A 24,006-nucleotide genomic window follows, 5' to 3' on the forward strand; every position below is an offset into this window, starting at 1 on the left:
CAATTCAGCCTCGTCTCTTGTACTCAAATGCTGGGATCCACCAGGCTCGAGGATGAAGATGTTCATGGAGCCTCTTCCTCCTGTTGGTTGCTTGGTTGTCCACCACCATTCTCAACTGGATATGGTAGGGCTGGAGAGCTTTGTAGGACCACTTAGCTCTGTCTATAGCCTGCTGATTTTGGTGTTTAGCAAGCAGGTAATAGCTTGTCCCCTTAAGGCCACAAAGTCTAACTGCTGTAAATATACCAAACCCACGATCAATTAGATACAGTTGCTGTTTGTGAGGAAAGTTTCTCAGAAGACTGGTTGCTGCACATAAATTTATGGTTGCTCCCCAAAAACAGATGTCATCAGCAGGAAATGACTGCCTTTTTCTTTTTTAAAAAAAGGTGCTGCATGTTCATTGGTAGGTTCCTTAACTGTTCAGTTGCTATTTGCTGCTGTTGCACGAACATGACATGTAAGCCAATCAGGTGCAAGTGTGATACTTTCAAATGTAACAGACATGCTACACACAACACTTTTTATGTACTAGTTGATCTCTCGTGGTCTTGTCCAGAGTCCAAGGATAATCACTCACTCGTGTAAAGCTGATGTCCTGTTGGAGTTAACGTCCACTGTATTGTGTCCTGTCCAAAACCAACACTGTGCTAATCGCCTGCGAACCTCCCACATTGAGATTGCAATCTCAAATATCAAAATACCCATAAGTAGAAGCATTCTAAAATGACAGAAATAATGAGAGATTTGATCTAGAATAAATAAATGAAAAATTGAAATGGTTTATAAATTCTGACTCAGGAAATTATTAAAATGTTGACAGTATGAGTTAAATGTGGATATAATTTACAAAATGTCACAGGAAAATACAAAAATGGTCATCTAAACTAAGGAATGTTAAACATTTTTAACTTAATTGCAATGATAATTAAGATGTGTATTTATGAATTGAATAATATTTTTTTCAATTATATTATAATTTAAATTATTTACTAGTGATGATTAAATGAATAATGATTGAAAAGTTTAAATGAATAGTTATAAAATGGCAGTTATTTATGGGGAAATAGTTGGAAGAGGCCAAACAGGTGCAAGAGCATGGTGGAGACCCTACATAGAATCTCCTAGGAGGCAGCAGTCGGGCTGGTGGGGGTGAGGAGGAGGAGGCATGAAGTCCTGGAAACTGGCCTCTTTCTTTTGACATCTCGGAGGTAGTGCGTGGCTCATTTGTTGTACACAGTCCACATCTATAACCTAAATTTAAGCACCCATTGCAATGTACGAGGTTCATCTCTGTGATGTACACTGCAGTTTGCTGCTGAATTTTGACAGTGCTGACTGCTCTTCACACTCCTGTTATCTTTAGCATCCGGGCTAGCAACTTTTCTTCTAATTTTGCTCTATAACCTTTAGTTTCCACAACAATATTGCCTCCTATTTTTATTCTACAACAGTATCCAGTTGTTGAACCTCCATTCCCATACTCCTGGAGCTTCACTATGAGCAAGTTAAAGAACTAGCAGACTGCATCTCCAGGAGATGTCCACTGATGGGATTTCACGCTGCTTTTCCAGCAGATCGTCATATAGAAGCAAATAGGGGAGAAAGAGTGCTCGTCAATGAGGGAATACCTAGAACCTATTGATCTACTACTCACAGACAGACAGCAGCACTATATACACGTGTGACTTGATTTGTTCCAAAGACAGGTGATGTTTGTATTCACTGTTTAGGAAAAGAAACGGACCTGAATGAGCTGATTGGTCTGTTGCACAAGGTCACCATTACTGGTGAAGGTACAGAACACACAGGAACTTTGTTTTTTGATGAAAAGTTAGTGCATCAAATATTGTTTTTCATAATTAATTGGTCCAACCTAGACTTGTGGGTTTTTCAAAAAATAAAAGGCACAACAAAAAAAGGGACAACCTAAACTATTTCAGTCACATTCAATCACTACACTAAAAACATTCATTAAACTGTGAAAGGGAAAGGGAGATTGGCTCCATTTTTGTGTCAATGCCACACTTTCCCAGCTATGAATGGGGCAAATAACTGGTCCCAAGTCTCTATATCTGGCTGGTAGGAGATGTACAAAAGCAGGAATGGATTCCCACCATCCAGCCTTTCCTCCATCCTTGTAGGTAAGGATTGGACCTTGACTGAACACTTCCAAAGCTGAAGTTTAAATCCATTTCAAGTCATTAAAAATCTTCATTAAAATTCTTCTAGTTTTACCTTTTCTTCAGATGAGATTGTGAGCATGTCACTGGCTATCAGACTGCACACTTGATCTATACCAAGGTTGAGGAATTCCTCTCCTACCACAACCTCTGAGAAATGCTGTTCTGTTCAAAGAAAAACAAAGTGTAAAGAAAAAAATGTTATTGCACAAGTTGTTTTAGAATTTAAAACAATAAGAGCTTCTTAAAACTGGGATTACCTCAACAAAAACAAACAATTGTAAAGACACCTAGAAGAGCAAGTGCAAGAAGAAAAAACGTCTGTACTGCTACAATTCTTCCTATGAAGAGATGCTCAGATTATAGTTATGTGATTATGGAAACAGAATGCCAGTGGTGTGAAATGGGTGGATATAATACTTCTAAAAGTATTGTTTAAAAACAGTTGAAGATTGCATCTTTACTTCAAAACCAAAAGTTACAAAATCCTTAGGGGAATACATGCATGATATTTTCTTCATGATTTAGTTTACATAGATGAGGTACAGCATTATGTTGGTTATGTTTGTGCTATGCTATTTTCCAAGTGAAAATAATGCGTTATGTCCTGAATATATTATTTTCATAAGGACTCAGACTACAACGCAGCTTTGAACCTCTATTTTCACAAGACAAGACTGGGTGCAACTTGGCATAACATGGTTCCTTTCTCCAGCTAGTTCTAGTTTTGCTTCTGTCTAACAGGAACAGTGTCACCGAGTGATAACCAAGGGTAGAGGTTTGGCATGCTGGTCATAATAGCATTTCTTTTGCTTCTCTTCTGAATTCTGTTATTCTTAACCACTTTGTTTATGAAGCTAACCTTGAGAAGGTTGCCACATGGGACTATGATATAGTGGCAATAACAGAGTCCTATTTCTTATGTTCTTAGTAGATTTTTGGACTCTAAGGGATCAACGGATATGGAAATCGGGCGGGAAAGTGGAGTAGAGGTCGAAGATCAGCCACGATCTTATTAAATGGCGGAGCAGGTTCGAGGGGCCGTATCGCCTACTCCTGCTCCTATTTCTTATGTTCTGGCTCAAAGAAGAGGAGGATTGGGTACTTAATATTCCTGGCTACAAGGTATTCAGGAAAGAAAGGAGTGGGGAGGGGTGGCAGTATTGATCAAAGAAACTATTATAGCACTGGAAAGAGATGATGTAGTTGAGGTGTCCAAGACAGAATCTATTTGGTTAGAATTAAGGAACAATAGAGGAGCTATTAATCTACTGGGTGTATACTATAGGCCACCAAATAGTGGGAAGGAGATAGAGGAGAACATTTGCAGACAAATTACAGAAAGATGCAAGAACTATAGAATAGTGATAATGGGGGACTTCAATTATCCCAATGTAGATTGGGGCAGTAACAGTGTAAAGGATAAAGAGGAATTCCTGAAATGTGTACAAGAGAACTTTCTGGAACAATGTGTTTCCAGCCCAACCAGGAAGTAAGCAGTGCTGGATCTAGTTCTGGGAAATGAAGTAGGGCAAGTGGAGCCTGTTTCAGTGGGGGAGCATTTGGGGAACAGTGATCATAATATCATTAAGTTTGGAATAGTTAGGGAAAAGGACAAGGAACAATCAAATGTGAAAATGCTTAACTGGAGGAGGGTTTCAGTGAATTAAAAAGGGAACTTGCCCAGGTGGATAGGAATCAAAAATTGGCAGCAAAACAACAACTGAACAATGGGAGGCCTCAAGGAGGAGTTGGTTCGGGTACAGAGTAGATACATCCCTATGAGAGGAAAAGGAAGGGCATCCAAAGCTTGAGCTCCCTGGATGCCTAAAGATAGAGATTAAAATGAAATAGAAAAAGAAGGCTTGGGACAAATGTAAGGTTCATAATACAGTAAAGAGCCAGGCTGAATACAGAAAGCACAGAGGAGATCTAAAAAAGGGAACAAGAGGGGCAAAGAAAGAGTATGAGAATAGATTAGCGGCTAACATAAAAGGGAACCCAAAAGTCTTTTATAAACATAAATAGTAAAAGCGTAGTCACGGGAAGTATGGGACCAATTAGGGACAAAAAAGGAGATCTTCTTGTGGAGGCAGAGGACACGGCTGAGACACTAAATGAATACTTAACATCTGTCTTCACTAGAGAAGAGGATGCCGCCATTGTAGCAGTAAAGGAGGAGGTAGTAGCGATAATGGATAAGATAAAAATAGATAAAGAGGAAAGATTGGCAGTATTCAAAGTAGAAAAGTCACGCGGTCCAGATGGGATGCATCCTAGGTCACGGAGGGTGCAAATTGCGGAGGCTCTGGCCACAATCTTCCAATCCTCTTTAAATATGGGGACAGTGCCGGAGAACTGGAGGATTGCACATGTTACACCCCTGTTCAAAAAAATGGAGAGGGATAAACCCGGCAGTTACAAGCCAGTCAGTCTAACGTCGACAATAATCCGGGACAAAATATATTGGCGCTCAGAAACGTATGGGCTAATAAATGAAAGTCAGCATGGATATGTTAAAGGAAAATTGTGTTTGACTAACATGATTGAGTTCTTTGACGAAGTAATGGAGGGGTTGATGAGGGTAGTGCGGTTGATGTTGTTTATATGGACTTTCAAAAGGCATATGATAAAAGTACCACATAATGGATTTGTTAGCAAAATTAAAGCCCATGGAAGTAAAGAGGCAGTGGCAGCATGGATATAAAATTGGCTAGGGGGGCAGAAAGCACAGAGTAGTGGTGAATGATTATATTTCCCTCCAGTCTGAAAAACACAGTGGTGTTCCCCAGGGATCAGTATTAGGATCACTGCTCTTTTTGATATATATTAATGACCTAGACTTGAGTATAGAGGGTATAATTTCAAAGTTTGCAGATGACACGAAACTTGAAATGTAGTAAACAATGTGGAGGATAGTATCAGACTTCAGGAGGACATAGAGAGACTGGTGAAATGGGTAGACACATGGCAGATGAAATTTAACACAGAAAAGTGTGAAGTAATGCATTTTGATAGGAAAATGTGGAGAGGCAATATAAACTAAATGGTACGATTTTAAAGGGGTGCAGGGACAGAGACCTGGGGGTGCACATACACAAATCTTTGAAGGTGGCAGAACAAGTTGAGAAAGCTGTTAAAAAACATGAGAGATCCTGGGCTTTGTTAATAGAGGCAGAGGGTACAAAAGCAAGGAAATTATGCTAAACCTTTATAAAACACTAGTTAGGTCTCAGCTGAAGTATTGTGATCAATTGTGGGCACCACACTTTACGAAGGATGTCAGGGCTTTAAGATAGGATGCAGAAGAGATTTACTAGACTGGTGCCAGGGATGAGGGACTTTGGTTATGTGGAGACACTGGAGAAGCTGGGATTGTTCTCCTTAGAACAGAGAAAGTTAAGGGGAGATTTGATCGAGGTGTTCAAAATCATGCACGGTTTGGATAGAGTAAATAAGGAGAAACTATTTCCAGTGGCAGACGGGTCGGTTAACCAGAGGGCGCCGTTTTAAGGTGCTCAGCAAAAGAGCCAGAGGCGACATGAGGAAACATGTTTTTTAATGCAGTGAGTTGTCATGATCTGGAAGGCACCGCCTGGAAGGTGGTGGAAGTAGATTCAATAGTAGCTAGACTGCTTATATCCTGTTCACAATTTACATTAACGATTTGGACTTGGAAATCAGAAGTACAATTTCAAAATTTGCGGATGACAACAAATTGGCGGGTGTAGTTAATACAAAGGAAGAATGTGTCAAAATGCAAGACGACATTAATAACTTGCAGAATGAAATTCAGTTGCCAATTACATGCCCAATGTATATATATATATATATATATATATATAAATAAATGTGAGGTGGTGCATTTTGATAGGAAGAATAAGGAGACCACATATTGCCTGGGTATTAAGAGTCTAAATGAGGTAGAGGAGCAAAGGGATCTTGGGGTACAAATACACAAATCACTAAAAGTAGTGACGCAGGTTAATAAGGCCATAAAAAAGGCAAACCAAGCACTAGGGTTCATTTCTAGAGGGATAAAAATTTCTAGAAGGATTGAAAAGCAGAGAAGTTATGTTAAACTTTTATAGAACCTTGGATAGACCACACTTGGAGTACTGTGCAGAGTTCTGGTCTCCATATTATAAAAAGGACATAGAGGCATTGGAGAAGGTGCAAAAAACATTCACAAGGATGGTATCAGAACTGAAAGGATATACTTATCAGGAAAGACTAAACAGGCTGGGGTTCTTTTCTCTAGAAAAGAGAAGGCTGAAGGATGACCTGATCGAGGTCATTAAGATATTGGAAGATTTTGATAGGGTAGACTTAGAGAAAATGTTTCCATTTGTGGGGGAATCCAAAACTGGAGGCCATAAATATAAGATAGTCACTAATAAATCATAGGGAATTCAGGAGAAACTTCTTTACCCAAAGAGTGGTAAGAATATGGAATGCGCTACCACAAGGAGCAGTTGAGGCAAGTAGTATAGATGTATTTAAGAGGAAACTAGATAAGCACACGAGGGAGAAAGGAATAGAAGGATATGGTGATAGGGTTAAATGAAGTAGGGTGGGAGGAGGCTAGTGTGGAGCATAAATGCCAGCATCGACCAGTTGAGCTGAATGGCCTGTTTTTGTGCTCTAGACTTGATGTATCTCGATGGCTGTCGATGCGCTGCAGCGAGAGTAAGAAATGTTTAAAAAAAAGCTTCTGTATTCAGACAACTACTTTCATTTATATAGCGATTTTAATATAGTAAAATATCCCAAGGTGCTTCACAGGAGCGATCAAACAAAATTTGACACTGAGCCACATAATGAGATATTAAGACAGGTGACCAAAAGCTTGGTCAAAGAGGTATGTTTTAAGGATAGCCTTCTTAAAAAGGAGGGGAGAGAGGGGCAGAGAGACAGAGGTTTAGGGAGGGAATTCCAGAACTTAGAGCCTTGACAGCTGAAAGCACGGCCGCCAACGGTGGAGAGGAAAATCGGGGACACATAAGAGGCCAGAATTAGAGGAGCACAGAGGTATTGGAGGGTTGTAGAGCTGGGGGGAGTTTACAGAGCTAGGAAGGGGCAAAGCCACGGAGGCATTTGAAAACAAGGATGAGAATTTTTAAAATGAAGTGTTGCTGGACCAGGAGTCAATGTAAGTCAGCGAGTACAGGGGTGATGGGTGAACGGACATTGGTGCGAGTTAACTGCTATTCAAATACTCAAGATAAATTTGGAATTAGACAGCATGTGAATTGACAACTGCAAGGAAGCATAACAAATAAGATTACATAAATAATGTAGCCCAGAACAAAAGAAAGGAGCAGTTGTAAAAAGTGAAGCAAATGATGTTAAAATAAGCACACCATGACATTTGCTTATTACTGTATATGCTTACATTCTTTAAAGAAAAGAAAAATATTTTTAAAGCATATAAATTTCTAACTGACTACCCTAACACTATCAAAAAGCCACTAGGTCCTGTAATCATGAGAGTGGGGAAAGGAAACCTTTCAGCTAACTATGAAGAACCAAAGATTAATTTTTCTCAATCCCCCCCATTTCCCACCTCATAGTTTTGATGTTCAAGATGAGGGCTGTTCGTGCTGATAGTTTACAAGCTCAAAAACATATATTGTATAAAGATCTGCATGTCACAAACACAATGGCTAAATTGCTTGTTTGCATGTAAAAAAAATACACAAAGCACCACAAAAATAATTTGTATGCAGCTCATTGTCTGACTATTGAATGTTTCTGCAGTCACAATGAATTTTAATCAAGTATTTACTTTTATATAAAAAGGAGCACATGGGAAATTGCAATATGAATTTAGTGCAGTTATGTCAGCATCATTAACATAAACAGAAGGAAAAGGATTTAGGCATTACAGACATTTGGCTCTTCCCATTAGACTTTTTTCCGTGAATAAATTGAATAGATCGGTAATATTGCACACTATTTGAAAGACAAAACCCATGTGCAGTAATAAGATCAGACAATAGTGTGGGTCTAAAAACATTATTTGGAAGCAAAAAAAAAACCAGCAGACATAAAATATATCAAGAAAAATGTAAAAATTATAATTGTGAGCTGGTTGCATAGTAAATAAACCAACCCACTCAAAATCACCTCAGGACTATTAATTTTTTAGAAAGTAATTTGCATCCAGCTGACAAGTGGAAAGCTGCAACAACCAGCAAGTAAAGCATTAGATAAGCTTTTTCTGCAATATTTGCTGGTTGCTAAGGTGACTGTGGGAGGGGGAAAAAAAAAGCATTGCTATAGAATCCTGCTTACAAGATGCTTCTCCTGAAGACTCATCAACACCTTCTTCAAGCAATTTTCATAAACTGAAAGGCACCTGTCTGACTTTACCACCTATTCTGTAGTGACACTTGTGAATCAAAATATTGCATCACTAAAACACAAAATTGCATTTCCACCTGGTTTCCGCAATATCAAATTGAGTTTAGTTAAAACAAAACTATAACCTTTTAAAGCTATGCTCTGCACAATGGTTTTAATTCTACTCACAAGTAGTCATGAAAATAATCACCATATCACTCAAATGTCTTCTCCCCCTCCCACAAACATAAAATTGCACTTTATCATCTTAGTCTAAAGGATGGCACAGTCCAGCTGCCAGATACCTCCATGGATGCCATCCATACCACTCCTTGCTCAAAATGCTAGACTATAACATTTCTCTCCCCAACCAACCAATTTGGGAAACTAACGTGAGTTACGGTTTAATTGATTAAACTAGGAACTACTTTTCTTAGCAAACTCTTGTAATCTAGAAATTGGACCTCGACAACCAAAAAGAGACTTTCATGCCATCGGTCTGGGCTGGATTTGAAGCCAAGTTCTGAAGGCAAAAAGATCATGTTCAGTTCTTTCAATGAAGCAACTGGTAAAGGCAGCATGTAACCGAATTAAAGGTCCCAGGTTCGATTCCAGGTGTGGGTGGAGTTACCTGATTTCAGAGAGAACAGTGAAAGCAACCTAAACTGAACTCAACACCTCTGCGACAGAGATTGGATAATCACCCTGCTCCCTATTGCTATCCAATGACCCCCTGCTAGAAAATTGAGAACTTCAAATGATGGCAGATTTTATTTGTTTAAAGAAAAAAGCAAATTCGAGTTGCTGTGCATGAATGAAGTGTCCATATGTTTTAAAACCAAGCCTAATGTCAAAATGTTTCAGAATTTCTGATTGTTCAGTGAATCTTATTGTCATTATTTGAGATGATAAGTTAGTACTTATACTGGCACGAACAAAAACAAATCAGAGTTAAATGATTTCCAAGTTAGTGCTCATGAACAAACAGCCCAATTGACACAAATCTTATTTTGTATGCCAAAGCAAGGTTTGCAATAGTTTATAAAATAAACCAGTACTTAAGTTAACACACAAAAAAGTAATTTTGCTTGTGGGAAATTATATCGATTTGAGTAATTAGCCTAGAACTAAATTAGTTGAAATACACTGCTACTACTCATAGCAGCTTTCAAGCTGTAACCCAATACACATACATAGCAACAAATGCACACATTATTCATCACTGTCCACAACCATGCTAAAGGCACCAAGTCTAGGGCTAGTGCTCTGCAAAATATTGCTAAGTAACTTGGCAAAATGCAACTAGATTAATATCTCAGACGTAAAATCCATCTCATAAATTTCACAGACAATTAGGTTAGAATTAAATAAGCCTTGCACAATATTTGCAAGCCTTAGGTAACTTCTCAGCTTTCGCTTATATAAATACAATTTCATTAAAAACAGCTCGAAGATTATCAGGGGAAAGATATAAACTGGGTAGTAATGAACTTAATATTGAGTCAGCTTTAACAAAGCTGACAATACTTTAAATTGTACTGAATGTCAAAAGGCTTTTTTTTAATATAAAAACAGTTCCCTTGATGGCTTAGTCACTGCATTATTCCATGTGGTAATGAGCCATAGAAGCCAGAGGGTCCCAGAGTTAATTCCTCGGTTAGCTATCTTAGCTGGAGCAACAGTTGGGTTGTCCAAATGGACTCAGCGCAGGGTCCCTGCTTCTAATCACTAGCCAGTGCTAGGAAGTGTGTGTGTGTGAATACCACACAAGAACAAGATTGACCCTGATTGTGATGCCTTCCACGATCAAATAAGTCTGCCCATGCTGCCTAGGATCATGTGTGAATAAAGGCTACTCGGGCAAGGTAATGGAAGGTTGCTGTCACTAATGGAACTATTCCCCAGCAACAACTGGGAAAATTAGAAGGGGAGAAAAACCTTTTTTTTGTACAGTTTTCAATTTATTGTTGCAGTAGTTACCCCACCAAGCTGACAACACAAATTTTGCTCCTCTGCATCAATATGGCCTCTGGCATTCTCGGACATGTGGAATACACATAAACAAAAAAATAAATTCACAAATCATCTAAAAAGGAGCATTACATGTTAATTACTGGCCATATACAGGGTCTAAAAGACACTCGGCTCTTGCCTGCATATGTGTTGGCTTGGTTCAAGAGTTCAGTGCAGGCATGCACATCAGCAAAGGCTCGAATCCCTAAACAATTGGTCGGATGAAGCTGGGACTCCAGGAAATCACAACAGGTCTTTCTCACATCCTGTAATTGCAGTAGTCCTGCTGCTGGAAGCAACACCTGTTAAAGAATAGTAACACATTTGATCGGTCATATGACATCAACATGTGAACAATTAAAGTTACTGCACTTTTTCCACAGGAAGACAGCACATGAAAAGAATCCCATAAATAGACAACACAAATATAAGAATAAAGACTAAGACTGGACCAATTTCATTACTTGATTGCCTTATGGAGTTAGGAGAGGAATTTCACACAGTTTCTCTTGAAATTGGCCAGTTTTTTTTTTGCCTTCCAAGAAATTTACATTACTAGTTCGTGTTGACATAATGGATGGTGCACAAAGTTACCACATCCAGTTGATGGTGAGCATTGATGGATCTGGTAGCTTTCTATATTCATGTGTTGTATGCTAGTGGCACTTTGGAAGTTTTATGTTTTACCAAGTGGCTCAGAATAGTTCATTAAATTAAATTTTATCAAGATGTCCCAATGGCTCGCTGATTAAAGGCTACGCCCGGTGCAACAGTAAGCCATACAAAGCAGAAGGTCCCAAGTTCAATTCTCAGCCTGTTCTCAGTCAGGGCAGCAATTAGGACACTGCAATTGGAATCAGCGTCCTTAGTCTAGGGAGGTGGAAAAAAGAACAAAGTCAAAATTTCTGTTCCTGAGTGTGTATATGCAAATGTTGACCAAGAACACAATCAGGCTCAGTTGTCGTGCACCCTTAGTTCAACAGCCCACCAACAGTCCAAATGAAAACTGCAGATGTTGGAACTCAAACAAAAATGAAAATACCAGAAATACACAGCTCAGTCAACATCTGTAAAGAGAAAAGACAAGTTAATATTTTGGGGGTAAATCTTAGTCAGAATCCATGCTGTCTTTTGTCTTTACAAGATGTTGACTGATCTGTTGTGCAATGCTAGCATTTTCTGTTTTGGTTTCAGTCTGCCAACAGTCACTTCAGCTAGGCTCACACATTAAGAATGGCCACTTGGCCAAGATGCCAGCTAGCACCTGTGGAACTGTACCCCAGCAGAAGCACTGCTTTCAGGAAGTGGAGAAAAGGGGAAGAAAATTTTTTTTAAAACAATTTTTACACTTTTGCCACAACCCCCACCAAATTTCTCCCCTTCTTTCATGAAGGCAATGCTTCATGTTAGCATATAGTTCCAAGGGTGCCATTAGCCCTCATCCAACTAGCAATTGTTCACATTGGAGACTGAACAACAAAAAGCAACAAGCTGTTCAACTGTGCAGAGACCACAGGCGAGACAAATCTTACCCTCATTTGACATCCACACACACTTGCACTCCAACTAGGGGGCGGGGTCACTGGATTGCAATCAGTGGTGGGATTGACAATTTTTCCTTCCGTTGCCCAAGAAGGAAAGATCAATCAATCACCACCATTACCCAGGCAGAGGTCAGCTTGTTCCAACATCGTGCAGGGATCAAACCTAGGATCTTTCCAAATATCACATTTTAAAAAAAGATACACAGTTTCATTTAAAAATGAAACAGTTTCATTTAAAGAGTATTTCAATTAAAAAGGGAAATACTCTTTAAAAATCTTCTTACAGCTGTAGTTCAACCAGAAGGATTAATTCCCTTACCTGATTCAGTATTTAGACAAAATTGCAGGCCAATCAAAGAACAAATTCTCTTCTTTGGGGCAAGTGGTCTTGTAACTTGGATATAAAGCCAGACAGTCTTATTGCCGAGAGTACTGGGTACTAAGCTTTTCAGCTTTTATCAATATAATAATGCTATCCTGCTAAAGTTCCTACAGAAAGTTGTAACTTGTCAGCCCAAGACATGTCTGTTGCTCGAGTGACATCTTAGAAAGGAATCTAGGTAATGATGTTGACCTTTGATTAAGTCAATTTAAATGGCTTTCACTTTATCGCAGCTCAATGTATTTACGGTCAGACATTGTTCACCTAAATGGTGAATGTCCTGGGAGTTTGGCAAAAGTTTCCAAAAACAAGACAGACTTGGGGAAGTGTAAAGAGCGATCAAATGTTTTCAGAACAGTTTACAAAATCTTCGAAAGTTGAGAGAGAGTTTAAGAGGCAAACTTAATTGTTTAAAATACAAAGTGAGAAGTATTTCTTTTAAATAATGCAGGTTTCCCCAGTCACTGCTGGAAAAACCCTTTTAGGAAATTCCATCCTTAGCCCACAACTTCCAAGTGAGAAAAGTCACTTTCCCCGCCATTGCTGGGAATCAGCTGAAGGTTCTGCAAGTGCTCTCAGCACTCATAATATCAAGGGAAAGATATTTAAAGCACAGTAAGCACTTAAAGAATTTTAAGCTGGTTTCCGGCATTGGCTGGGAAAGTGGCTTTTGCCAACAAGTACCCTGGAAGGGAAATCAGCCTCACACCAATCATTTGGATTAAGCAGTTGGTGATTGGTAAGCTTGGTACACAGGACTGAATTTGGACATCTGGGACAATGAAGTGGTTGCTACGTCACGAGCTGCTGTGCAGAGATACTTCCATCATGCTGATGGTAGATCTCAGTCATATAGTTTTGAGGAAATTAAAACTTAAGACGACAGCTGATGGAAGGTGTTACTTAGAGGCTGGGTACGAGTACAAGTGTTCACTTATCCCAGCACTATTTTATAAAAACATAGAATGTAAGGCACAGAAACAGGCCATTCAGCCCAATGAGTCCTCGCCGTGTTTATGCTCCACAAGAGCCTCCTCCCACCCTTCTTCATCTAACCCCACCAACATTCTTCTATTCTTTGCTCCCTCATGTGGTTATCTAGCTTGGTGTCTACAGGCAAAATGCAGCTGCTGCAGAAACTCCACACCTCCAACCGGTGGTAGAAGCAGTATGGTGTGTGCCTATGCTGTTGTCAGGAGAATGGCAACAATCATTGACATAGCTTATGGTTGAGTGGTGTTGCTCTCCACCCACTCCTGAAGATCTTCTTGCATGCTGTCTACCTAGCAATGGTTCAAACTCACAAAACAAAAAGGAAAATATTTCAAATTTCCAACATCTGCAGTAAGAACAGAAAATGTTGCAAACACTCAGGTCAGGCAGCATCTGTGGAGAATGAAACAGAGTTAATGACCTAAAACATTAACTATGTTTCTCTCTCCTCATATGCTATCTGACCTGCTGAGTGTTTCAAGCATTTTCTGGTTTTATTTCAAACTCACACATGTCACTTGTCTAACAAGCAACTATCCTCTCAGGTGAAAGGGAGGGAAAAGGGGTGTTATTAACCCAGCCTCCAGCATTTCAGGTTTGTTCCATATAGCCATGCATAACCTTTTGGGAAGACATATTGCAAGTCAGCAGAAAGACTCTCAGGATTCCTGGCTTCAATCAGTTAACTTTAGGAGAACATCTAAAGCACACAGTAGGGTACAGACTTGCAAAATACAGCATGCTGCCAGAAGTCCAAATGCTTTGTGCTGAATGTCAAGGCAACAACCACATTCACAGACGTTTGTGTGCTCTCAATACCTATCCACAGCACAGCTCTCATTGCTATGTATCCCTTAATCTCTACTCCTCTAACACCACACACAGTGCAGTACTATTGTCATTGTGTAATGACTTAAAACGGAATTCACTAACTGGCTAACATGCAGAGAATGAACACATTGATTGCACAAGTTATCCTCACCCTCCCCTTCAGATAACCACAAACTGCAAGATCACAGAGTACCCTTCTTCACTACCAACTACCCAAACATCAAAAGCAAAATAACATGCTTACAACAGCTAATTTGCAAGCCAATGTAGGGTCAACAAGAATATTTAAATATTATTTAACATTTCTTTAAGCTATACATTCTCTGACAACTGAATAGATAAATGCATCATTCGGAGCAGCACAAAGACAGGGAATTCCCAGTTTGATCCTTAGTATATGCTCAATAAGCTAACAACCAGGTGTGGGGGTAAAAGGAGAAAAATCAGCCAAGTTGTCCACTCCTAATAGTTATGTTGTGACCCCTACAGGAAGTACATACATCTGGACTTCAAGCGAGGATGAGATTGGGATCAGCCATGGTCACAACCCGCTTTTATTCGCTGTCCTGACTCACACGTCAAAAGCTACTGGCACCCCTGGAGAATAAATGAGAGAGGGACTTTTGCCTACATAGCACATCTCTCAAACATCTCAAAACACTTCTCACAGAAGGAATTACTTTGAAGTTCAGTGATTTATGTACACAAACACGGCAGCTATTTTGTGCAGAGAAAGATTCCACAAACAGGAATAAGGTAAATCACCAGTTAATCTATATTTTGATTATGTAAGTTGAGGGAGAAATATCAGCCTAGGCACCAGGAGAACTCCCTGTTGTTCTTCAAATAGTCGTACCTGAACGGCCAGATGGGAGCTCATTTAACATCTCATTCAAAGAACTACTATACATGCTGGCACGCAAAACATTTGTACACAAGAATCAGTGAGTATGTCTCATGGCTATACTAACCAACTGACTTCACATGGGTAGAAAGACCAAACTCTTCATGCCACTACAAGAAAAGTAATCTAGGTGTGCATTTGGAGTCAGAAATAAGAAAATAAAAGGAAAATAAAAAGTTGATTGATAAAGGTTGCACCATCATAAGTAAAACAGGAACCTCAATGTCATTAAAGGAAAGCAGTCATAGTACTGAATACATGAACAATGCAGAAACAGTAGAACTTCTGCAAACACTCCACCATCAGTGTGTCAGGTCGCTGCATCGCTTTAGTGGTCTCACTACATTCTAACGGTAGACCAACATGTTCTAAGTTAATCATTCAGACCACGAGAGCTAGAAACAGGTTTATAGTCTCAGCAACCTAGTTTTGATTTACAGCTTTAAGAAGCTTTACTGCTGTGAAAATGCAAAATGCAATTTTCCTTTGGAAGTACTGTTTGAATACAGGACAAATATCAGCTTGGTGGCACAGCATGTTGATTTATCATTCCCTGTTATTATGTGGTAGCATGTGGATTCACAACCACAATTTCCCATATTCTGACATCCCAATGTTAGCTGCATCGTCAAGGGAAAAGTGCTTTCCCCACAGGAAGGAGGGAGGAAATTTTTTAAATCTACCTGATTACTGATACATTTCCCAGCATCCAGTAACACAGCTTTATTCGCAGGGAGCATGGTGCAGATTACTTGCCAAAATAGAGGGAAACCCAATAGTGAAGAAAACAAACTTAAAAGAGGGAAGAAAGAGAAAACAAATTTTTATAAATATATAAATGCATGTGAATTGTTCAAATAGGTTTATCTACATCAGAGGTGCCCAATTATATTCAGCCAAGGTCCATTTACCACAGTCATCAATCTAACCGAGGTTTTGGATCGATCGTGTAGTGGTTATTTTACTGGACTAGTAATCCTGAGGCCTCGACTAATAATCCAGAAAACAGGAGTTCAAATCCCACCACGACAATTTGAATTCAGTTTTTAAAAAGAAAATCTGGAAATAAAAAAAGCTGGATCAATAAAAGCGACCGTGAAGCTGTCGGGTTGTCGTAAAAACCCAACTGGTTCACGAATGTCCTTTAGGGAAGGAAACCTGTCATCCCTACCCGGTTTGGCCTTTAGGCGACTCCAGTCCCAAACCATGGTTTACTCTTAGCAGCCCACTCAGCTGCCCGAGTAAGCCACTCAGTTCTACCAAAACCGCTAAACTACAGCAGTTCAAGAAGAAAGCCACGATCACCTTCGCAGGACAACTAGGGTTGGGCAGTAAATGCCGGCCTTGCCAACAACACCCACATCCAGAGAATGACTAATAAAAAAAAAATCTATGCATTCATCATCTATATCTGTTAAGGGTATTACTTCAACAATTGCAGCCCCAACCTCCACGGTCTCCTGTTATCTGCAGAAATTTGCACAGATAGAGGTTTCACATTTTTTTTGTTTCTACCAATCCCTTTTCAGTCAAGAACTTGATCATTTTTTTTTGAGGGAGGCAGAGAGGAAGCAGAGACCCCTTTTGCAGTATTTTGCTTTTACAGTATCCACATTTATTAAGTGATACATTAGTGTATACAGCAGAATGCTTACAGATACTAACTCAATTTTGCAAGGGATCCCAGTGTTAATAAAATAAAATAATTTCTGAAGAATACCTAAAATTTGATTAAAAACTTAAGTTACTGAAGTGGTAAGTTGCAGACCAATGGAATTATAACTATTAAAAAAATAATACATTTACTGCCTAAGAAAGACACAATTGAATCATTTGCATAATTTCATCTATTTTATAGAAGTGATGAGATGTAACACAAAACTTATTTTACATATTCAGATGTGTGTAATTTACATTCCTTTCTCGTAATAACTTGGATCACTCTCTGAATGGTTTGGCTATTAATTATACAAGTAGACAATCTATACAAAGATTTGCAAGCGACTGCCAAGGTAGAGAGAAACAACTGACCCCAAGACGTGTGCGGCTACGTTACACATAGCTCCATCTTAGCAGCAGAATAACATTGTTCAATATGTGGGGTAATGATTCTGTCTCTATAATATCATGTATCCTTCGACTTACTGTTGGCAATGCTTCAGCAGATCCACTAATATTAATAAATATATTTTAAAAGATGAGTGTCGTATTTATATTACAGTGATGTTGAGTGACTCCTGCAGAAGCACTTCAATATAGATGAAGTTCTGTAAAGTAAAAGTTTCTGACTGCAGCCATTCTTGATAAGACAAGTTTTGTTCAGCTCAACAAAGCAGAACCATACAAAGCCTATATGGTAAAGTGCTCAATCTACCCATAACCAGAATAAAAAATTGGCACTGTCACCCAGAGGCTGTTTTGTTGTTTGGGTTTCCATATAGTCAGATTTGCCAGCACCACCTCATCTATATTGAAGCACAGTGGTTTTCCTGATGCCACCAGCATTTTGAAATCTACCCAGTTGGAAATGGGGCCGATTCCAGAACAATGACGGCTTCACCATATTGCAGAACCATTTTATGCTACTCAATGGATAAACCACTGGATCTTATCAGTAGCATATAATCCTTTCTGACAAATCATTACTTTGAGATCATTGGTACATTTTTCACAGTATGTAATGAAAAGGTATAGTTTTCAAAGAACATCTTACTGTAATACATAAACACATTAATGTCAACAAATAAATAGTGCTCATTATACTCATGTTACATTTGTACTGTGGAACTGCTTCAATATTGCTGCAGGAGTTCCTCAGGGCAGTGTCCTAGGCCCAACTATCTTCAGCTGCTTCATTAATGACCTTCCCTCCATCATAAGGTCAGAAATGGGGATGTTCACTGATGATTGCACAGTGTTCAGTTCCATTCGGAACCCCTCAAGTAATGAAGCAGTCCGAGCCAGCATGCAGCAAGACCTGGACAACATCCAGGCTTGGGCTCATAAGTGGCAAGTAACATTCACGCCAGATAAGTGCCAGGCAATGACCATCTCCAACAAGAGAGAGTCCAACCACCTCCCCTTGACATTCAACGGCATTACCATACCCGAATCCCCCACCATCAACATCCTGGGGGTCACCGTTGACCAGAAACTTAACTGGACCAGCCATATAAATACTGTGGCTATGAGAGCAGGTCAGAGGTTGGGTATTCTGCGGCGAGTGACTCATCTCCTGACTCCCCAAAGCCTTTCCACCATCTACAAGGCACAAGTCAGGAGTGTGATGGAATACTCTCCACTTGCTTGGATGAGTGCAGCTCCAACAACACTCAAGAAGCTCGACACCATCCAAGATAAAGCAGCCTGCTTGATTGGCACCCCATCCACCACCCTAAACATTCACTCCCTTCACCACCGGTGCACAGTGGCTGCAGTGTGTACCACCTACAGGATGCACTGCAGCAACTCGCCAAGGCTTCTTCGACAGCACCTCCCAAACCCGCGACCTCTACCACCTAGGAGGACAAGAGCAGCAGGCACATGGGAACAACACCACCTGCACGTTCCCCTCCAAGTCACACACCATCCCGACTTGGAAATATATTGCCGTTCCTTCATCGTCGCTGGGTCAAAATCCTGGAACTCCCTTCTTAACAGCACTGTGGGAGAACTGTCACCACACGGACTGCAGCGGTTCAAGAAGGCAGCTCACCACCACCTTCTCAAGGGCAATTAGGGATGGGCAATAAAGGCCGGCCTCGCCAGCGACGCCCACATCCCATGAACGAATAAAAAATAAATAAAAAGTTTCCACGATGCAGTGAAGCTGACATTGCTCTGGAATCCACCTCCATGGAGTAGATTTCAGAGTCATATACATTTACCAATGGAAACAAACAACAACTTGTATTTATAAAACAATAAACACAGAAAAACATCCCTAGGCACTTAATAGAGGCATAGTCAAAATAAAAGATGCCGAGCCAAAGAAGGAGATATTTGAAGGGACGACCAATGGTTGGCCAAAGAGATAGATTTTTAAGGAGGGTCTTAAAGGAAGAGAAGGAGGTGGAAAGCAGAGGAGGTTTAGGAAGGAAATTCCAGAGTGTCATGCCTTCACCATGGTGAGGCAAAGGGAGGGGGATTGCACAAGAAGCCAGTCAGAAAAATGGAGCGTTTGGGGGGGGGGGGGGGGGGGGAGGGGCGTTTCTAGGGCTGAAGGAGGTTAGAGATAGGAAGGATCTTGGCCATGGAGATTTCAAATTTGAGGCGTTATGGGACTGGTAGGTCAGTGAGGACAGGCTGAGCGAGCAAGCAGGCAGGCAGGCAGTTCAGGGTACAGGCTCAGATTCGGGCAGCAGAATTTTGGATGAATTGAAATTTACAGACGGTGGGAGGATGACTAGTACAACATTGGAATAGTTGAGTCTGGAGATGACAAAAGCATGAGAGTTTCAGCAGCAGATGGGCTCAGATAGGGACAGAGACAGGTGATGTTACAGAGTTGGAAGTAGGCAATCTTTGTGATGGAGAGGACATGGGGTTGGAAACGCAGCTTGAGGTTGAACAGGACACCAAGGTTGCGAACAGTCTGGTTCAGCCTAAGACAGTGGCAACGGATATGGAGTTTGTGCCAGGGACCAAAACAATGGCTTTCTCCTTCCCAATGTTTACCTGGAGGAAATTGCAGCTCATCTAAGACTGAACGTCAGACAAGCATTCTGACAACAGAGTCAATGGAGGAGTAAAGGAGGAGAAGTAGAGCTGGGTGTCATCAGCGTACATGTGGAAGCTGCCTACATAACTACGGATGTCACCAAGGGGCAGCATGTAGATGAGAAAGAACGGGTCGAGGATAAATTCTCGGGGGACTCCAGAGATAATGTAGCAGGGGGTGGGAAGGATTACATAGAGATTACAACATGGAAACAGACCGTGTTGGTGTTTATTCTCCAGATGAGTAGTAGTGCTAATTCCATGTGCCCACTGTACCCATATCTCTTCATTCCCCTTTCCTTCAACCACCTATCTAACCTATTTTTAATTATTGACATGGTGCCTGTTTCAATCACTTACTCTGGTTGTGTATTCCACAACCTCAGAAACCTTTGTGCAAAAGAGTTTCTCCTGCTTTCTGTCCTACATCTTTTACATTGCTATAACCCCTTGTTCTAAACCACTCAACCAATAGATTGTATCCTTTCCATCTCCTGTTTAAATATTTCCCATTGCTAATCTATGGATCTTTTTGCTAATTTTTCCTTCCATTTCACATGAGCAAGGCGCATTTTTAAATCAAACTGTTTTTCTTTTTCTACTTCTAATACTGAACCTAACGAAATTGTGTTGTCACCATTTCCTAAATTTTCCATACATTTAGGTCCAATGACGACAGCCTGAGAAAGACAGAAACCGGTAATGGAGAATGGCTCTGGAATTCCCTGCCTAAAGCTCTCTGCTTCTCCCCCTCTCCCCCCTTCTTTAAGGCCCCCCTTAAAATTTACCTCTTTGACCAAGCTTTTAGTCACCCTTCCTAATATCTCCTTCTTTGGCTCAGTGTCAAATTTTGTCTGATTATGCTCCTGTGAAGCACTTGGAGATGTTTTACTACGTTAAAGGTGCTATAAAAATGCAAGTTGTTGCAAAACTGGGCTGGAAGCAGGTGAGTGCATTCACAAAATTACTCCAATATACTGAAGTAAAATTCAACACAATTTGATACCAGAGACTAGAAGCAAACCAAAATGGGATATATTTCTGTAATGAGGAAATAAATTGAATTTTGTAATATCCTACTAGAATAAAAGGAGTGAACACAAACTGTGTTATACCATTAGTGCCGATAATAATATCGCCTTTTCCCCCCCACCACTGTTGGCGAGTGGATTTGATCTGCTTGATCCGAGACACACTTTATCAATGCTTTAAATTGAAACATTTGAAAAGTGTGTTTTAACCCCAGTCACAGAAGAGCTACATTCCTCACATCAGGCATCCTTGTGGCTTCTTTGAGCACGACCACAAATCTGTGGGCAGGATTATTAGTCGCCATCGATAATGCCACATTTACTGGGTCACAGCAGAGGTGAAACTGCATATAAAAAATTGGGGGGTGGGGGGGTGGTAGAAAGAGAGAGAGAGAGAGAGAGAGACCATTCAGGGACAAGAGAAAAGTGGAATATAATTCAAAAAATATTGGGAGGGGGAGAAAAGAGAAGAAAATGTCCCCTTCACCCTCCCAGTGATTGCAGCTAAATTGCGGCTGACACCCACTAGGAAGTGGACCAAACTGATTTCACAAGATGACATCAACCGGCCTGGACTGGATATAAACTCTGGTTCCAGAAGTGAAGAAACAATGTGTTAATAATCCACTGCTCTTTTAATAAATATATTAGAAAAGTGAAATGCCCATTTTAAAATTTGAGGATAAGTGGAGTGTCATATACATTGGGGAAATCTATAAAATGCAGACATTAAGGTTTTACATTCTACCAAAAGTCATCATTCTGGGTTTGTGTGTTTTGTAATTCTCATTAAACAAAATAAATTAGTTTGGGGAAATAGTAAATAGCTTTTGTAGGAAAGTGGCATATGCGTTAATTTTAATTACCCAATAAATATGCAACTAAGAATTTTTATGCTTCATTTTGATAACATGGTCACAATCACAATAAAATGTGACTCTCATCAAAACAACCGCCTGGAATTTGAGCATGGTACTCGTACTCGTTTGAGAGATCAGAGTTTTAGCATTATGGGTACCAAGCTGTCCACAGGCCAATTTTAAAATTATGTTCTAAACCTGCTAAATCTAGATTTGCACCAGTTATGTCAATTTCCATTCCCCCCCTCCCCCCCCCCCCCCCACCCCACCACAGACTTTCCAATTTTCTCCTCTCACTTCCTTCCCTGAAGGCGTTGGCTCCTTGCTATTCCACAGGCCCCATCAGGTACCTCGATCAAGTATTTATTTATTTTACATTTAAAATATATTTCAGACTCAGTAACAAAACTGCATGTGCAGTTTTTAGTGTCAGCAGCCTATTGAAAGCCAGAGGCATCATAGTGATTCCAAACTGCTTTCAATATCCATACACCTGCATTTCCTGCAAGAGTGGCTAGATAGCAATCAGGAGCAGGGAACTCGCCAGCTCAGTGCTGTCTATTACATTCGCCACAAGCAACTAATTGGGAATCCAGGTGTGGCTAATTGCATTTGTGATTAGTAAATAAAAATGAGTAACAGACACAGTCGTTGGGCGTGTGATCTCAATTCTCATTCCCATGGTGAATCCACGTGTACTTTAACTTTTTTTATGCATTTGTTGGCAAGATGAAAAGCAGCGTGTGCGAGCATTTTTTGATCGTTGTAAGTGCTTAACCTCCTTGGAATGGCGATAAATGTTTGTTAAGTAAATATACATCTGTGAAGTATACTTACTATTACACGAGTGTACGCAAGGTGTTTTCTACCAAAATTAGTGCGTGGGGTTAAAACAGCGTCGCCAGAGCAACACCTGTATCTCGTCAGCAATTTCTATTGGACAACACTGCTCTAGCTGATTGGTTAGGGAGGGGACAGAGTGCTGGCACCAATTGTAGTGCCGCTATCAACTACATGACCTATCACAGCTGAGCTCCATCCTGTGCTCACCCAACATTCACACATCCATACTTTCCGGCAGGATTAGGAGCAGAAATTCTGGCTACTTTTCCATCTCTCTGGCATAGGAGCAATTGATGCTAGCTATAAGGTCGAACTGCTGCCCCTCCTGAAATCAGCTAATTTAGCACAGACCTGGGACTTGGAGATATATAGCTCAGCACATTCATCCACTAAGCCACTGGGGAAGCAGATCATGTCCACTTTAGCACACACTTAATTTGATTTGTGGAGACTACAGCCAGGCATAATCCTGATATCATCTCTTCAAATTTTGGTGTGTGTAACATTATATATGAAATAGAAAATTAAAAACACCAGGCTAGTCATCAAATAACCTGCAACTCTGAAATTAGTTTAGCAATCATACTACATAGGCCTTAGTCACTTCAAAAGTCCTATAGGGTGCAAGTCTACAACCTCTTTATTATTGCTCATTTAATATTAAACAGCATGATCTACTCACACAGTACCTGTACGTTCTCTTCTGTAACCTGAATTTCAGCTGTGTAAACATAGTCAATAAGAATGTTCAATGTCCAGCTGTCCACTTCCTTTATGCGAACTCTCTTCGCTTTACTCTCACTCATTTCACCTGAAAAATAAAAGCATGTTATCTGTCCATCTGTGTATCTCAACGTCATGAAATCTTTGTGCATTTGATAAATTAATATGCACCACCTATATCTTAGGTGAGACTTTGCCTTTTTAAAATATGTTTTTTCTCACCAGGACATCGAACATTTCAAACTAACATCAGGAGATCAACTAGAAAAATTTGGCATTAATGGCATTCTAATGCTATTTTCCACATCTCTTCCGGGTATCCCTCTTATTTGGCTGCTGTTGTATTTGTCTCCTTCCCCTAACAAGAGGGTCGCAGTTGCTATACTTGTGTGTATTCTGCCAGAAAAGAATTGGGTTAGATTTCCTTTTCATTAAGGGGGTGCGGGGAGAAGCACAGATGTCTCTCAAAGTTTATCCAGTGAGGAGTTGAGCCATTCAGACAGAGAAATCTCTGGTTTGACCCCCAATCTGTGCTGAGTTAGCTGATCTCAGCTGAGCTGGTGAAAGGGAACTGCAATTGAATTCCATGCCCCTGGGTTAGGGAGGTGAAAATCAGCCAGGTTTCCCACTGCTGA

The 24,006-nt window shown here is 40.2% G+C and overlaps 1 protein-coding gene across 2 annotated transcripts in view; it reads right to left on the bottom strand.

Annotated features, from left to right (window-relative positions):
* Nucleotides 1-24,006, bottom strand: part of klhl2 (kelch-like family member 2) — a 76,810-nt gene that overhangs the window by 31,116 nt on the left and 21,688 nt on the right. The window contains exons 4-6 of one of the 2 annotated variants that reach the window (XM_067991206.1): nt 23,338-23,459; nt 10,681-10,843; nt 2,239-2,348 (exon numbers count right to left, since the gene is read on the bottom strand). In XM_067991206.1, coding sequence (XP_067847307.1) covers nt 2,239-2,348; nt 10,681-10,843; nt 23,338-23,459 — 395 coding nt within the window. Of the gene's footprint in view, nt 1-2,238; nt 2,349-10,680; nt 10,844-23,330; nt 23,460-24,006 lie in introns of those variants that run through there. The other variant, XM_067991215.1, reaches the window with a different exon arrangement.

This window comes from Heptranchias perlo, chromosome 1, assembly GCF_035084215.1.
Source record: "Heptranchias perlo isolate sHepPer1 chromosome 1, sHepPer1.hap1, whole genome shotgun sequence".
NCBI classification, from domain to species: domain Eukaryota; kingdom Metazoa; phylum Chordata; class Chondrichthyes; order Hexanchiformes; family Hexanchidae; genus Heptranchias; species Heptranchias perlo.